The following is a 17793-nucleotide window of genomic DNA, read 5'->3' as shown; positions in this document are numbered from 1 at the left end:
GTATGTACTTCTGTTTAGTTCTTTTCTTTTTTTGTTTTATTCTTATTCCTCGAGTCTTAGATGTTTTCCTGTTACGAGCGATATCAGTGAGCGAAAGTAGGATGTAGCGTCAAGAAAGTACTTGGAAGTAATCCCTCTTGACCGACGTCGTGTACGAGGAGATCGGTGCTGGATAACGTGTAAATACGACTGATACAATTACGGTGGCGCGCTTCTTATAAAGTGTTCCTTCAACCAGAAGATGATATTTTCTTGCAAGGACTTGTCGCTTTCCTAATTCCTTCAAATACACTTTTTTACAATGTGATAGATTCGATTAAGAAAGAGTGTAAGAGATATCTGTATCAATACTTTGTCTGATAGGAAGGAATTCTTAAGCGTAATTTAAGATCATTAGGCGATCGAAATTTTATGTTTAATTAAATCGATGCTTGTGCGAGAGCATCTTATGTTAGAGCGATGCGGGTCAGCTGATCGTCTAACGGATAGGCTATATAACTTTGCTTGTTGTGAGAGTATCAACGCTTTTGATTATCGGGATTCCTCAGCGCGCAGGCTCAATGCGAGATTAATCCTCTGTGCGCAAACCCCTTCTATTAAACAACTTACCAATACATCGTATGTACGTTGTATGTTCGTAACTTTCATACGGCAATGAAAAGTTTTCTGCTTATGTAGTCGGATGGATGATCGAAAAACGGCCACCGTAATCCTTGCGACGACGACGACGACAACGACGACGACGACGACGACGACGAGGTAGACGTCGACGACGTAGAGAATAATAACGAGTTTGAAGTTTCTCAAAGTATTTAAAGCCATCATTATGCATTACGGAAAGGATAATCGGCTCTCACTAACAATGTTAAATAAAGGTTTTTAAAAAAGCGCCGAGTAAACTATAAAGCTCGTTCTTGCGAATTCTCTTAATTGGATGCCATTTTGCTCGTTTACGTTTTAATAACTTTACAAGATAAGGAGTATCAACATTATCCAAGGCGAAGATAGCGAAGTTTCGTGTAAAGTCTCGCGAGGGTACCAGGAGGAATGGGAGTTCCTCGTTTGGAAGTTGTTTAGTTGGAGTTATTCCAGCCGTTCGAACTCTCACGCGTTTCGTAGAAATATCGCCATGGTACCCAACTCGGAAATTTTAGGATGTATTATTGTATCCCTCGTTTAACAGTACTTGGAATTCGAGTCGGCGCGCGTAGCGAACGTGAGCGTGAGCATAAGCGAGAGAGAGAGAGAGAGAGAGAGAGAGAGAGAGAGAGAGAGAGAGAGAGAGAGAGAGAGAGAGAGAGAGAGAGAGAGAGAGGGAGAGCCTAATTAGGCCGTCATCGTCCTGGTTGCGCGTTGTAATTCCGCGTTGTCGGCATTGTGCTTCGAATTCTGCCAAGTGGCTGTTAGCAGGAGGCTTTTGGAATCCTTCGAAGCGTGGTCCAAGGCCTTTCAACCTCAATTCCACGCGCGTGCGTTTCGTAGCCGTCATCCTCGTCAGAGTTGTCTTCGCAGTCCTCACTGAAGTCAACGACAAAGTCCAAATTGTTTTCTCATTGCGTCTCATAAGAACTCGTTAGATGAGAGTTAATCTTCTCTTGCTCGAAGGCTCAACCGCATCTTCTGTCGTTTTCTGGTTACGCGCGAAAACGCAACGTGCTGTGGGAAGAACGTGGAAAAAAGGGTGCAGAAAAACATGCGTCGACCTCGGCGTTGCACTTTTGTGCCTTTCTTTCAGAAGCCTTTTCTTTCTCTCTCTCCTTTAATTTCCTTTATTTATTTCTTTCTTTTTTCCTTTTTTCTTTCATTACTGCAGAGGCTTGTGAAAAATATGTCGCGAGACGTATCCGTAATAAAATTCAAGCGCAGCGTAGAAAAGAAGCTCGTTAAGTGCATCTAAACCTTGTCTTCATTCAGAAGCTCAAATGTTAAAAACTACAAAGCTGTTTCCATGACACGGGTCCCGTCTTTCTTGTCTAATTCAATAGGGTTGGTTTTAACCCTCTCGTTTCTACATGTAATTCCTATTGTACTAACGTTATTCCTGGTACGTATGTATATACGTACATACACGATGAAATGTATGAATACTTGCTGGCTCGAGTTTACCCGACGATTCCGTTGCTCTTTATCACGAGAAAATACTCTTTCTCTCGTATTCATTTTATAGGCAGTTTTACCGAGTCTTCTTATGACAATGATAAGTGTATACATAGGTCGCGTAAGTTGTCTGATTCTATGACGTCTACGATTGTAGATGGATCAGATTTTTTATTCGCTTTTATTATATTTATAGGTAAGTGTTAATTTATTAATTCATGTCTATTAACCATTGATCACGATTCGTTCGAAAGATTAGTGAGAAGATGATCTTTTTTAATTTGGTATAATTAACTATTTGGTCTTTGAATTATAAAGTCGCGTGACAACATTTTCTCATCATAAATGAAGTAAAACGTGCTATGATAGCTGTGCTTCTAATTTAAAGTAGCAGAAAGAGGTCATATTGCTTTATGTATTTGGATTAATTGCAGTCTGTTCATTTATTGTTTATGCTATTTAATATACTTTTTTTATTCTAAGGAGGATAGGCAAACGTTCATTTGATTAATAGTTACATTTCGTTAATGGATTCTGCAATAGAAATGAGTCTTTCTCATCTATGTATGTATACCTATATTTATATACATAATTCTCCTGTTTTCTAGGTTACGTGGGAAGAATTCCGATCTTTATTAGATAGAAGAATAAATAGAAACTTTGCAACGTCCAATTCGTAGAAATATTGCTCCGCAAATCTACACGGATTTGCAAAAGCGGATTGGTTCTTTCGACAGACGTTAATGCGATCTTGGTATATTATTTTGCTATATTCGAGTTAGATAAAAATCGAGTAGAAAAGTTTTTATGAAAGACGAGACTTGATACTCGGAATCCATTCAAGATCTTAAATTTGGATGATGTTTATCATGTAGTATCGAGTTTCATCAATTTCCGAAAATAACAAAATGGAAATCGCATTGTTCGATCGATACATTTATTTTTTCGAATTCATCTAGATAGGCTCGGCTTTCATATATCTGTTAAATGTGGTTTGGAAGTTTGTCTCTTGAGAAACTTTGACAACGCAGACTCTTGCACGTGTGCGCCTGATTCACGAGAAATCGAGAGACTTTTTTTTAAAGTGTAAACTAGAAAACAAGCAGGATATTTCCTTATCTAAGGAAATGTCTTCGAAAACTCGTGTGTATTCGATATGTTCCTTCTATCTAACATGCTCGTCTATTCACGTAAAATTTCAGAAAGAAAAAGAGAAGAACGTTCGATAGAGAAGCGATTTTCTCTTCTCACTCTGTAGAATTTTTCCTAAGTTTTTCGATTTGCTCCTCTCCTTCTTTGTCTTTGTTTTTGTCTCTGCATCTCTTTTTCCTTCTCTCTCCTTCTCTCCGTCTTTCTCTCTCTTTTGCTCTCGTTTCACGATTTTAGGATACGAATCGATCTTGGAAGACATGCAAGAGGCGCGGTTCGAATCTAGAACAGTGCATTTTTATTTGTTCGACTTGCGACCACGAATTTTCCGAATGATGCAAATAGAAGAATTTTCTTTTTCCGTCATTAGAGTCTTTGTTTACTGGAAGACTTGACATTTCGGTATGAGCAATAGCCGCGAATCTCAAATTTTCGTATCCCTTCGGCAATCGTCTTGCTGACTTTTGGCGAAAAGAGATCTTTGAAAATGAAAGAAAACGAGAAAAAAAAGAGAAATGTTGGAAGTAACAGAAAGTCAATCGTGCGGGTGTAATAGCTACGCAAATCTAGTCGGAAAAATATTGCCAAACTACCGTCATCGGATCGGAACTCGAAAGTCGATCGACCGAGACCCTTCTTGCCGCTTTACCATGCTACTGACAGAGAGAAAGAGAGAGAAAGAGAGAGAGAGAGAGAAAGAGAGAGAGAGAGAGAGAGAAGTTAGCAAAAGGAGCGAGGAGAAATACAAGAAAGATAAAAGTAATCTCGATTTGATGTATTCGTTTCGATTTGCACACTTTATGGTCACGCTATGGATGTACGATTAATAGAATATCGATTCGATAAACCGTAATGGCGAATTAGGAATTCACCGATCGTTCGCGTGTCAACGATACGATTGCTGATGAATCAACGAATAAATCGAGCCCTTGTTAATGTTCGTGAGGGTATCGTAGTAATAGGAATATTATCGAAGGCATGTCTCTATATGTATAAATATATATACATACATATATATATATATATATATATATATATATATATATAATATATGCATTTCCGTTATTGCGAAGTGTTTTATCAATGTACCGATTGCATACTTAAGTAAAGTCGTTAAATCTTAAACATTACGCTGCATTACTCTTCGATATCGATGCTATCGTATTTCTTAAGAGCGGATACACTAAACCTCCTAGAAAATCTATATAAATTATGTTTGTAAGGTTGTAGATACGAAATACTTTATTCAATATCGCGGATGTAAGTCGATAAATTCGAGTAATCATTTTCGTTGGGTTTCCTTTGACGCAAGTATCGATACGAGTCACCTTTCAAAACTTTTCTATCGCTTCGCCAATTTGATTGTTTTTACGCACAAATCTTTTTCTCTTTTTCTCTTTCTTTTTCTCTCTATATTTTTCTCTTATTTCTCTCTCTCTCTCTCTCTCTCTCTCTCTCTCTATTTCTCTTATTTCTTTCTCTCTCTCTCTCTCTCTCTCTCTATTTCTCTCTCTCTTTCTCTATTTCTCTCTCTCTTTCTCTCTCTCTCTCTCTCTATCTCTATCTACCTTTCTTTTTCTTTTTTCTTCCATCGAAATCGAAGTATCGACATCACCCCATCGTGACTGCTCGCGAGCGGAAAAGTTTACGTCGTAAACTCTGGGTCTTAAGGGTGAAATTATAGTTTGGTAGCGCTCCGCGCCGTGCCGCGCAGTTGTTACCACGACGGAGCGTTTTAAAAGTTGCTCTCGAGTCTTCGTATAGGTGAAAGACGAGAAGGGTGAGGGTGCTAGGAGTTTGTGGAGGCAGCGAGTCTACGGGAGGTGGGCTTGGAGGAGGTAAAGGCGCGGTTAAGTTGCCAGGAAACTTTGGTAAAACTGAAAAGTTAATTTCGTCGTGTTAAATTACTCGAGCGCCCGGGCATTAAACTTGCAAAAGTTGCTTGGATGACTGAAATACGTACTGCTCGCCTTCTTCTTCTTCTTCTTCTCTTCTTCCTCCTCCCCCTTCCTCCTCCCTCCGCCTCTTCCTCTTCATCCTCCTCCTTTATCTCCATCTTCGTTCTTTTTCTTTCGTCTTTCTACTTCCAAGTCATTCGAGACTTTGAAAGTTTGCAAAGATTTGATCACCGATCCGACGAGCGAATATGTAGCTATGGATTAATGTTTGCTATATTTTCTTCCTTGTAATTAGCCGTTCTCGAGTTAATTATTGGAAATGCCGTTATCTCGAAGTTAGAAATTTTAATGATAAATACCGATGGAATAGGATAGTATGAGATCGTTTTCACTTCGACAACATTGTTGGACCATAATGTTCAAATCGATCTTTTCATTCATTCGAAGGCCTTGTTCTATTTCTATATCAATTTTGTGAAAGACGAATGTATATCATAAATAAGCTAAAAAGAATAACATAATAATCTATTATTGTGTCGTAATGAGTACATACTTCACGGTAGACTGAGTTATAGATTTGCTTGATTGAAAGTGTACTTCTTACTTTCTGTAGATTCTCGGTATTGTACTGCATGTGTATTCTCGTCGATGCTTCGTGTCATTCTTTCGAAGCAAAAGGGATATTCCGTATGATCTCAAGAATTATATAAAAATCTATATTTCCCATGATGTTACAAGTTATATAATTTTTCTATTTAATTTTAAACAGTGTAAATGAATGTCAAAGTGTTGAAATCTGTAATATTTTGTTATTTGAAGGAAGCTTGTAATCAATATTTTCACTCTCATAGAATGAAATTCATTGTTTATAACAAATACTCTTTGTAACGAATTTAATGATTTAATAAATGAATTATTGACTCGATTTTAAGCGAAGCAAGGACGCAATCGAAATGATTCGCTTCGATTCGATCTCATCAAAATGTTATACATTTCGAACGAGCGAGCTGTCTGATTAAAATCAACCACATACACTCTGCGACAAGTCGAGTGCTTAGAGATAATTGCCACGTACTTCATTCGTTGTACATTCCATGTAAGTTTTTTTTGAACGAACAGATTAGTTAATTAACATCGATATTGATCATAAAGATCGAATTGCCCTTTTTCATTCAATCAGAATGAGTTATATATATATATATACAATGTACCGAAATATCGGATCTCTGATTTCTATATATATTAAAACTCTTTTTTGTTAAATGATCATTAATTTATTAAAGAATAAATAAAATTCAATTTTTATCTTCGTTGATAAGTATATAAATATCATAAAAGCTCTGAATGATACATTTAAATTCACTGCTCGTTATTTAACGGCGATCATTCGTGTCTCTTTTTTTCAGAATGTTCTATTTGAAATTTTTTCTAGAATTACTCAGTCCACGAATCTGTCGGTAAGGTCACGGTCGTAATCTGGTCGCCCTCGTGTGAACGAATACACACATACACACACTAGTTTAGAGAATGGACATGCGCGTAGAACAATATGCACGTGCTAGGACGTATGTGTTGTACGATTGGCGCGTGCGTAAACACGAAGGAAGAGAGAAACTTTCGCGACTGTTCGAGGTGAGTTACCCCGACGATATTCGGATGTTGGGCGCACGACTCATCCCTCCACGTTGCTCTTCCCTTTTCTATTCTTCTCTCATATACATATACATATGAACGCCGACACTTTTACGATATAGCAACCCCTGTAGGGGAGCCGATTTTCGTGCGAAATACATCTTCCGTTATTTTTCAATTTTCTTTTTTCAATTCCTTAGATTTCTTTTCTTGAAACTCGAAAGAATGGATTTACATGGAACGATCGATATTTCTTCGTTCGATTAATGATTCAAAAGTTCGAATAATGTTTTTAAAAAAATTCAGGGAAAATATAATTATCAATGACATTGAAAAAATTAATTTTTTAAAAATTTTATTTCATTATTTTTGTATTATTATTTATTGGAATCGTATATTCCATTTCATTTTTTGTATTAAATGAAAAAAGATATTATTATAGCTTCATTATAACATAATACATTAGGCGTATATTTTTTATTCGTAATTCATTCATATTACACTATTCATTCATAAATTTGAACAGAGGATTTTTGTTTGAAAATATTTAACATTTGTGTGATCATAATCGTATATCAGCCGTTATTTAATGATTACTTATTTTAGTTAGAAATATATAAAGCAGGACACCCGGTATATTGAGGATTTGCTTGTAGAAGTGTATGTAGGTATACTTAGGTCCTAGTGGCGCGCGCCACGCTACATCTCGCTCTCGCTTCGCTCGGTTGTCCTTGTCTCGGAAAACTTTCCAGTGATGAGCTTTGTTGGTCGTTTCCCCAACAGGACGGAAAAGTTAAATGCGAAAGTTTCAACTGATATCCAATGCTGCGATGTTTCTACGAAAAGCCGTTTATGCACGTGTGACATCCGAATTAAGATTTATCGCTTCTGTTTATTAAAGTTTATTTGCAGCTTAACAATTGTTAATAGATTAACATTAAAATTTGTTTATATTATGTAAATGTTTATTTTTGTTTATTAAAAGGATCTATTTTATATATGTTGTAAAATCATTTTTTTTTTTTTTTTTTTTTTTTTTTTTTTTTTTTTTTTTGATAGGATGGCGTCGAAGAAGACTAGAAAGAACCATTCGATACAACATCTTCTCGAATTGCCATCCAGTAGAGAGACAAAACCATCGCAATTTTCAACGAAAGAACCAACTCGGTCATTGCCGATTTCTACTCCCCGCCAGGTGCCAATCACCGTCTTGCATCCCACACCGAAAAAGGTAAGCGAGGTATAAATGAATATAACCGATAAACTTTCAATTTCGTCGCGTCGAACGGCAAGATCGAAATATAATTATCTAGCAAGAGATTCTAGCCGGATAAAAATAATTGTATAAAAGGGGAGAACTATCGATCTCTCTCTCTCTCTCTCTCTCTCTCTCTCGTTCTCTTTCTTTCTCTTCTTATATGCATTTTATAAGTTCCGACTTATCGGGATTCTTCCTTTGTTTTCTTTCTTCGTGCCGATTCGTTCGTGCGATTTTTTGCGAATTAGATAGTAGCGTTCTTTGATAAAAGTTTAGCTATAAAATTGTAAAAGAGACGTAAAAAAGATAGGTTTGCCAGGGAACGTAAAGCGAAACGATTGTAACGACAAACCGCTGACGTTTCACTTTGTCAGACTTGTTCTTTTTTTTATCGATCATTCAGCACGTGGGATATTGTTATTACTCGTATAAATGTCTACGTAAGCCAAACCTGGTGACGAGCAACGAAGCAGATAATTTTCGACTTTATCACCAACGCATTCATAGTTCAACACATTCATTAATGATTCCTTTCATCTATTTTAATCCGTTTTAGAGTACGGTGATATTAATTCTAGTTAAAATAAAATATGCAATTTTGTTTGTATAAATGTATTCTTATTGATGATAAATTTTTCTAGCTAATTTTTGTACTATTTCCCATCTTTTTCATATAGTTCTGTGCGATTAAATTCGTGAATAGCTAAGGAATATATGGACGATTCGCCGAAGATACCGCTACCTCAGCAAAATAACGATTTTTAAAGTTTCTCGAGAAGTTCTGATTCGTTTCAACCCTCTTGGGAGTTGTCGGGAAAGTTTAGTCGAGATAATTGGGGGTGGAATGGAACTTCTATTCATGCGATATTTTATGCGCTTGCCGCAAGAATTTCGCGGCGCTGCTACGAGCAAAAACGTCTTGAGTACGAATATCGAAGGAAGACCATCGATAGGGTTGCTTATGGTAGAGATCTTTTTTACCTACGTTCAGTAAGTTTTTTAATATGAAAAAATAAAAATTATGATCAATAGCATTTATATAATATTTAAAAATATTAAATTTTTAAGAATAAACAATTAATCAACATTTTGAATAATAATTTGTATCATAGTTACCCTTTGAGGTAGTTACTTACCGACATTCATGTCGGTATTAATACATCTTAGTCGATGGTAATTATATATCTAAGTACAAGTAAAATACTGTTTGTCGATAAAGTAGAAGCTCTAAAATAGAGATACCTTTTTACCGACCAAAGACTTATAAAAAATCGATAAGTTTGTATTGTACAATTGATAAAATTATTTTGTTCTTTAATATTTTATTTACATAATATTTGTAGAAATATTCAACATCATGAGTCAATCTAACATTTTCCAAACATTATTATAAATTTATGGTATATTTTATAAATTAACTTTCGTTCTTGTATAGGTATATGAAATACAAAGAAAATATCGAAAATTAAATGATAAGAAACTGCAATCTTTTATACGAGCAATGACATTGTCTAGTATAAAAGATCTTTTACGAAAATGGTGACGCGTACTTTACAGGGATATAATTTGCTATTGAAATTTTGTGAATGGGACTCTAGGAAAAGCGCCTTGAGGATACGGCGGGCATGTCTGAATTTATGATAATTGCATAAATCAGAGCTTTCCTCCACAATAATCATAATCTATTAGGATAGTTATGCGAAGTTAGCTATTTAGCCAACGGCGAATAGGGAGAAGAAGGCTAAGGGATTCCGTGACGTTTTGAATAAGACAAATTCTATACCGTGAAATCAAAGTTACGAACTATCATATAGTTTTTTACGAGACAGTAATCGATGCTTTAAAATATTTCTAGGTAGTTGTAGTTTGTCATTGTATAGAAAACAAATTAGATGATATAATTGAATTAGACTTTTTTCAAAAGTCTATGTAAGACTAATATCTGTTCGTTAAAAGTTTTACTCTTTGCTATTAATTTGTTCTACAAAGATAAAATTAGTAGATAAAGAGTCTACATAGAAAAGAGAATTTGTAAAATCAATAAAGGCAACTGCTGGCTATGGAGTTAGAAGGGTTGACTTCAGAGGGTGTTGCATGTGTATCTTCGGGGTTTCTTTTACTTGTTTTATAAAAATATTTTTACTACATAAATTCTATTACAATGAAAACAAAAAATAAATTGGAATGTTCAATGTTAAAAGTCGATTATGAATCAATACTACTAGCAGGTATTGAATGTAAATGTAACGTTTTCTTATCAATATAAATTGGTCCTAATGTATTCGATATTATATAGCTACCACTCAATATTACTAGTGTTAAAAAATAATCATCTTACACCATTGTTTCTTTCGGCAAGCAGTGGGAAAGTCACCAGCTGACTATCATTTTCCGCTCCCTGTTGATTTCTTTATTACAAAGACCGAAGTTAAGACCCGTTGGCTTCCGCGCAACGTTCTTAGAATATTAATGCTAAATCTGCTCTGACTTCACTTGTAGGGTCGTTAGGGGCGCGATTACCATTACGATTATACTCCTTCGGCCTTCCTTCTAGATTTTCTCTCTTGTACGCCTTATATAATGCGGGTTAGCAACGACGTTTTTCTTTTGTGATTCTGGTGATTCCAGAAGGTTTAACCAAGGGTAGAAAACAAAATTATTTATATGAATAAAATTTGACTTACTTTTATATCATAATTCGTTCCTTTTTTGTTCGCACAAAGAAGTATGGCAAAGTTAAAACTGAATATTAAAGTAACTACAAAGAAATCAATGATCTTTCCTGTTAAATTTATTAAGCGTTAACATTTTTTGAATTGGAATAGGGTTAACCAAATCTGTCCTTTCAGTCCTTTCACAACAGTCCCTGAAAAAGGTATCTGTTTGATGAACGCTAATCTCTTGTTAAACCGTAAAAGCGTTATCAAAATACTAGAAAACTAGTCCCGTAAATCCTCTTAAGATGATTTGTTTATTACTCATGATTTATTACTCTCCGCGGTATGTTTATTCTATGCTGCTGGGAATAAAGTAAATAATTCTTAACTTGAAAGAAACGAACCTTTTCACGCGGAACGATCATCATAATAGGGCAATTATGAGTTGGTATTGTCGCATTCTTTTGATATAATGGGAGGATTCAAGAGCGTACCCCGACGACGATCGTACAAAAGCTGGTTTAACCCTCGACAAGGGGAGTTTATAAAAATCGTGTCAATTAGGTAGTCAGATCTCGGATGAATTCTCGAAAGTATTTTAAAGGGAAAAATCGTATTACGACTTATTGCTCTTTTCTTCCTTTTTTCCTTTTCTTTTTTTTTCATTTATATCACCGTCGCGTTACTTCCTCGCAATTCTTATTAGAAAACGAAAGACGATATTGATTCTTAGGGATATCTAACTTCCTCTGGCGTTAAAGTACGCTTGCATTCCATGGAAAGAGGGTTCGATCGGTCTAGGTAATGCCCGGGGCGAGGATTAGTCCGTAGGGCATTGTAACATCGTAAATATACTCCCGTTTTTACCCCCTTAAGTTTCGAGCTGCGATGTCTCCCCCAACCGTCAACCTTATTCCTTCGTCGGCAACTTTCAACAGTCGTTTTAATCGACGTCGGTGTTTGATATTCCACTGTAAATAATTGTATATCACCGTTGTAACTTTACCTGTCGATGAATCCGAATATCATAATTACTTAAATGCGTCCTGCTAGATTCAGACCGAAGAACGAGAAAAATAACAAAAAAAAAAAAAAAAAAAAAAAAAGAAAAACAGAAAACAAGAGAAACGAAATAATTTGTTAGGAAGAAAGTTATCCGAGGTGTTATCGAAGATCTATCGACATACTCTTTAATTCCTTAGCTTCACGAGCCATCTCTATTATCAAACGCGATCATGAGTTATAATTTCGGTGGCCCTACTCTGTTACCTTCTATACCCCCCATTTTGCGAGAAACGGGTAGTTTTTCGACAGGATGGGGAAAAGATTAGGGAAGGCATTACGGCGAGGCACTTTAGCCAATGTCGCCGTTTCGATACTTACAATCCCTTCTCCCCCTTTCACCTCACCCATTGCGCTTTCTCTCTTTCTCTTTTCGAATCATCTACCTTGAACTATAGAGAGAGAGAGAGAGAGAGAGAGAGAGAGAGAGAGAGAGAGAGAAAGAGAAAGAGAGAGGAGGTTCCAAACGACGAAGGCCCCTTCTTCGAGGCAAGGACGATATCTTGAAGGAAAATCCCAGTCGCCCTTACGCTTATAGTAGTCGAAATGGAAAGGGTTCGCGAAGGGCTCCGGAAGGACTGCGGGGTTATAATGAAATATAGCCTCGTTCCGCTTCGTATAAGACTGCATTAAGATTATACTTTGGCGTGAGAGTGCGCGCGTGCGCGTGCGCAAGCACGCTCCTTGGCGACCGAAGAAGGTTGAAATAAAGGGGGTGGTATAGGGACCATGGCTGGTGGCTAAGAGCGAAAGGGGTAAGGGATTCCTCCTACGGTGTTTTAATCAAGCCGGATTTGCTGCGGCAAGCCGTGGCTCCAACTTTCATTTTAGCCAACCCCGTTCTGACAAGCCGCGCACGAACGTTTTCGTCTACTTCTCTCCTTCTCTCTTTCTATCTTTAGATAGCTCCCTTCCGCATGCTTATCTTTCTACCTTCTTCCCTAGTATCTCTCTTGCTCTTAAGACCTATACGTTCTCACGTTCGGCAGCTTGGGATTTATATGTGTGTTTGCCCCGCATTAAAACTCCATCTCTGTTTCACGAAGACGCGTGATCCCGGCTTACTTTGACGTCTCGAACGAAAACCAAATCAAGAATCGGCACACTTTGTTAATACCATTGAGAATAAAAGCGATCATTTCTTCCTTCTTATTATTATGTACTCATTTTAAGAGGACCTTAACTGTTTTGTTAATTTACGAATAATCGAACATATGCATGTATTTTTAAGATATTAAAGGATCATAATATCTTATTGGAAAATTAGTACAGAATTGTATTTATCTCTCATTTTCTTCTCTCTCTCCTCTCTCTCTCTCTCTCTCTCTCTCTCTCTCTCTCTCTTTCTCATGTATATCTCGAAGGTTTTCGAACGTACGGTAGTTTCGAGCTTGCTTAGTGTAATACTTTGTCGATCTCTTCTATTTTGCTTTCTCTCTATCGTGTTTTGTATGTTGGTATCACACGTATATTCTTCTCATGAACATGTGAAGAGTTTTAAAACGAGCTTAAAAATGAAATTAGAACATGATACGTAGCGTTAATCGTTCTATATATTGATTTTACACTTGAAAGGTTAAAAAGTATTCTATTTAAAAGAGATAACTTACGTCGTCATATCTATTTTTCGACGTACATCTTTTGACGTTACGAGCGGCAATAAAGTTCATCCACCTTCAACGGGAGAATCAAACTTTCCGCTCGCAACATCTTTCTCTCTCTATCTCTCTTTCTCTCTCTGTCTTTTTCTTCTCTCTCATTTTAGTTTATACTAAGCGAGATCCCTTCTTTTGCTGCTTCGAAGCTAGAGTACATAATACTTCAGTTAGCACCTTCCAATATAGATTATTCGAAGAACCCTTTCCTTGAAGAAGGGAAAGGTTCCTTGAAGAGAACGTTAGGATGTCTTTTACTTTTCGTACGAGACGACTACTAAGCTTCGAGGATCTATTTCTTTAGCCGATACTGACAATCATCCTAGTGTTTGTATTTCTAATGTTGAGAAAATTGGCTAATGTTATTTGCTTTCCTATAATTGATCGAGATTTTAAATAATAATTTCATATAAAATCTATGTTGGATTCTGTAGTTATATTTGTAAATGTTGACAAAGGAAACTTTGTATTTTATTGATAATTATTATCGTAGTTTGGAGATTGCAGATTGTAGCCCGATAAGAAAGTTAGAAAAGTGCAAACTTCTGTGATAGGTAACATGAGTTACAAATATGTCTAATTATATTGTCCAATAATAATAGATTTAAACAAATTTTATAGTACTTTAAAATATAAAAGGTGTACATGTATGTGTGTACCTATATTGTCTATTTTTAGGTATAATATTAGTAATTGATAATAATCTAAAACAAAGCGATGAACTAATTGATTACTTTACACATACATTGTACATTTTCGTAGCTTTACGAAAATAATTAGGACGAAGAATCGAGGTACTCGATATCTGACTTGTTCAATTTCCTTTGATTTTCACATGGCTTGATTATTATCTATGAGAGGAACTGCATGAGATTACATTATTAACGAAACCTCTCTCGTAACGTATTTGAGCACGTTAGCGTACGCTTATCACCACCGATCTCCGTTTCCTCTCGGACAATGGAATTTGTAAGTGGAATTCGTTTCATCTTAGCTTTGGTACAAGCCAGAGAGTAGCGAGAAGGAAGGTAGGAAGGAAGGAAGGAAGGAACATACGGCAAACAATATGGCGTCTGCCGTAGGAAAGACCATAGCGTTGCGGAGTGGTCAGTATGCAATATGCTAAGGTTCTGCCTTCTCTACCTCCTTCCTCTCTTCTACTTCAGTCTGCCGACCCACGTTCTCTCTCTCTCTCTCTCTCTCTCTCTCTCTCTCTCTTTCTTCCCTGCTTTGGCTCCTCTATAACCTCCGAATCCTTGGGTTTGGGAATTTAATTACAGTATAGTGCCTACATTGTAGCCCCAGCCGGCCCGGAAATAAACTCCCCATTGTCGCGACACAAAGCTTCTATTTGTCACGAGACCTGGCCGTTCGACACTCCTTGCGACACACACCTCCTTGTGTCGTCGGCACCTGCCCTTTCGTACCCTTCGATATCGACCTTTCCAAGCGGCCACCCCGACTTATATCCCATTAATGCGCTAAGTATTTTTACGATTATGCAACTGTTTCGGAAAATATTCCTTTCTTATTTCTTCTATCAAGATGCATCAAGGCAACCTTCTATAATTAAAGATTTTACCGAAACGTATGTTCCACGGTCTCGTCGTGCATAGTTAAGCTCTTTCTCCTGCTCTTCATTCATCGACTTACATTATTAAAGGGATTATCTAAGCAACCGCAATCTACCTCCACTAATGGTCTCTATCCGTTTCTTCGCGAACTTCGATGTAATAAGTAACAATACCATTTTATTATAAATGTTCGCACCGAAAGAACAAACTTATCTGATTTTCACCTTTATATTAGTCTAATGAGAAGAATAACTTCGAGGATCATGTTTGTAAATTGAAATTATTCTCTTGCTACAAACAATAATGATATAAAAAGATATACGAAAGAATGAACGTAATCGTGTTGAACATTACAAATGAAAGATTATGAATTTTCGTTAGACTTGTAAGGAGATTAAATTCGAGTGTCAACGATTTTCTCGTTGATTTCTAAACCGAAATTGCCGTCATCGTTGGACCGTAAATATAACTGCGAGTATAGTAGCTCCTCTATTTTACGAAGCTCTCCAGCAACGGACCGTAAAGTCCTGTAATTATTCACTCGTCGTTAAATCGGCCGCCTACGCGGCAGTTATGGCTTCCCGTTGACTAACTACATCCGAGTATACTGACTACCTACGCGTTATTACGATACGTGCACATATCATCTTGAAATATCATTGGTCCAGTCGTTTGTATCCTCCTTCTCGTCTTTTGTCGAACCACGAGAATCGGTTAGATTTCTCTCGTTGCCTTTGTCGATCCTTTATCGCATACCTACTACGCTCTAATTCAATTGAAGTAGATGTGAGTATAATTAGGTATAGCAATTTATTATGTACGTAATAGAGTAGACACTTTATGCAATAGTTATGAATAAAATTCTATATCTGAAATAAAGCATTCAGTGGATAACGAACAATAAACCATTTTTTATCGTTATACTGATAATGAACAATAGCGTATTTTTATTATATAGGCGGACTAGAATCAAAGGACAATGATATCGCTATCACAGTGTTGGATAAAGCGCGATCCAGCGAAAAATATGTATGTTATCTGGTAAACTTTAATTAAAAATTCAAATTATTTTACCTCCTCCTCATCATTAGCGTGTAATTTCGAGCATGCATGCGCTCGAAACGAAATGCCCGTTAGCAGCGTACCATGCTATAGAGACGGAACGTGGCGGAGAAAGAGAAAGGGAAAGAGAGAGAGAGAGAGAGAGAGAGAGAGAGAAAGAGAGAGAGAAAGAGTACGAGAGAAAAAAGAAGCGATCGAGGGATGTGAAAGTTTCCGATGAAATCGCGAGCGCTCTCGAAACTTGCTTCTGGAAACCACCGAGTACGCGGATAAACGAGATTCGACGGAAAGCGTTTCGTTATAGGTGAATAGTGGTAGATCGACGAGAATATAGAGAAAGAGAGAGGAAGAGAGAAAGAGAAAGAGAAAGAGAAAGAGAGAGAGAGAGAGAGAGAGAGAGAGAGAGAGAGAGAGAGAGAGAGAGAGAGCACGCGCACACATACACACCTCAACATGCGAGTAAAGCTGGGCAGGAACCTTAATTGCCCACGAGTTAATTAAACTGTAATTCAATCGCGCGAATTTGCCGATGTTTTATCGTGGCGCGACGCACCGTTAAGTTTGCGCTTTGCGATGCGCTCGTTTTCAGAAAGTAGCGAATTGATGGGTTCGCAGCAGACACGCGATGAATATGCAGAAATACATGTGTGTACCGTATGTATGCGTATATGTATATACGAATGAAAATACATTTGCTTTTGAAGTTATTCAGAGAGTTTTTCGCTCGATACGGTATAACCCCAACTTGTAATTCAATCTCTTTTACGAGTCGAGTTTAATGAAAAATTTGAGCTCCGTCGTACTTATCATGCGAAAAGTTACTGTTGTCGTGCCATTAGAGAAAAATATTTATCGTATAGCGAGAAACATCGACAACGCATGTGGAAATATCTATCGTTCTTTTTTCAGTTTCTGTTCTACGGAAAAATCAATATTAAGCTATGGTCGGATTACTGATGCTAATAGAAGATCTATAAAAACTTCATTGATATATTTTATCAATCATTTAACGTATTATTTTGTTATATCAAAGGCGGGTCAACCCGTTTTCTTGATGCAAACACAAGAGATTATATATACAGTTTGGTAGAACGGATTTCTTAGAGCAACGTAGAGGTAAGGGTAGCGATGGCTGCTTATTGTAATTATCCCTTGGAAGTACGCGAAGCCTACTCTCGGTCAACCCCCTCCTTTTGCACACGCTCCCGGGCTCGATTGTTCTTGCTCGTATGGCCCCGTTTGCCACGTCTATGAAATTAAGCGTACCACCCTTCTTGTCGAAACGCGCCTGTTCTGTCAAGATCTCCGCTTCTCTCCTCTTCACATCGCCCTTCGCAGCCCGCCCCGTCTTACCCAGCCCGCGTCCTTAATTTCTCCAAGATAATTGCTGCCTCGTCTTCGTAACCGTCGCGATAATCGACGCCACGGAAGGACGATTGATGACTTCGCAGTCGCGTAAGAAAACGTAATACGTAATTACATTCTTTCGAAAGTCCTGTCTCATCCTCGGCAATTACACTCTCGAAAGAATAGAAGAGAAGAGAAGAGAAGAGAAGAGAAGAGAAGAGAAGAGAAGAGAAGAGAAGAGAAGAGAAGAGAAGAGAAGAGAAGAGAAGAGAAGAGAAGAGAAGAGAAGAGAAGAGAAGAGAAGAGAAGAGAAAAGAAGAGAAGAGAAGAGAAAAGAAGAGAATAGGAACCCTACAAGAGTTTCTTCTTCTTTAAGTTTGTATCATTATCATTTGAATTTGT

General features: G+C 37.2%; 1 protein-coding gene across 13 annotated transcripts in view; it reads left to right on the top strand.

Moving 5' to 3' along the window:
- The window catches only part of LOC124951653 (mucin-5AC-like), a 244314-nt gene that overhangs the window by 9009 nt on the left and 217512 nt on the right, over positions 1–17793 (top strand). For 8 of the 13 annotated variants that reach the window (XM_047500405.1, XM_047500395.1, XM_047500420.1 and 5 more), the window contains 3 exons: positions 5440–6240; positions 6577–6776; positions 7836–8007. In XM_047500405.1, the coding sequence (XP_047356361.1) occupies positions 6694–6776; positions 7836–8007 (255 nt within the window). In that variant the 5' untranslated portion in view covers positions 5440–6240; positions 6577–6693. Of the gene's footprint in view, positions 1–27; positions 2294–5439; positions 6241–6576; positions 6777–7835; positions 8008–17793 lie in introns of those variants that run through there. The other 5 variants (XM_047500446.1, XM_047500436.1, XM_047500430.1 and 2 more) reach the window with 3 other exon arrangements.

Source organism: Vespa velutina, chromosome 1 (assembly GCF_912470025.1).
Source record: "Vespa velutina chromosome 1, iVesVel2.1, whole genome shotgun sequence".
Lineage (NCBI taxonomy): Eukaryota > Metazoa > Arthropoda > Insecta > Hymenoptera > Vespidae > Vespa > Vespa velutina.
This window is presented reverse-complemented; position numbering and strand designations above follow the sequence as displayed.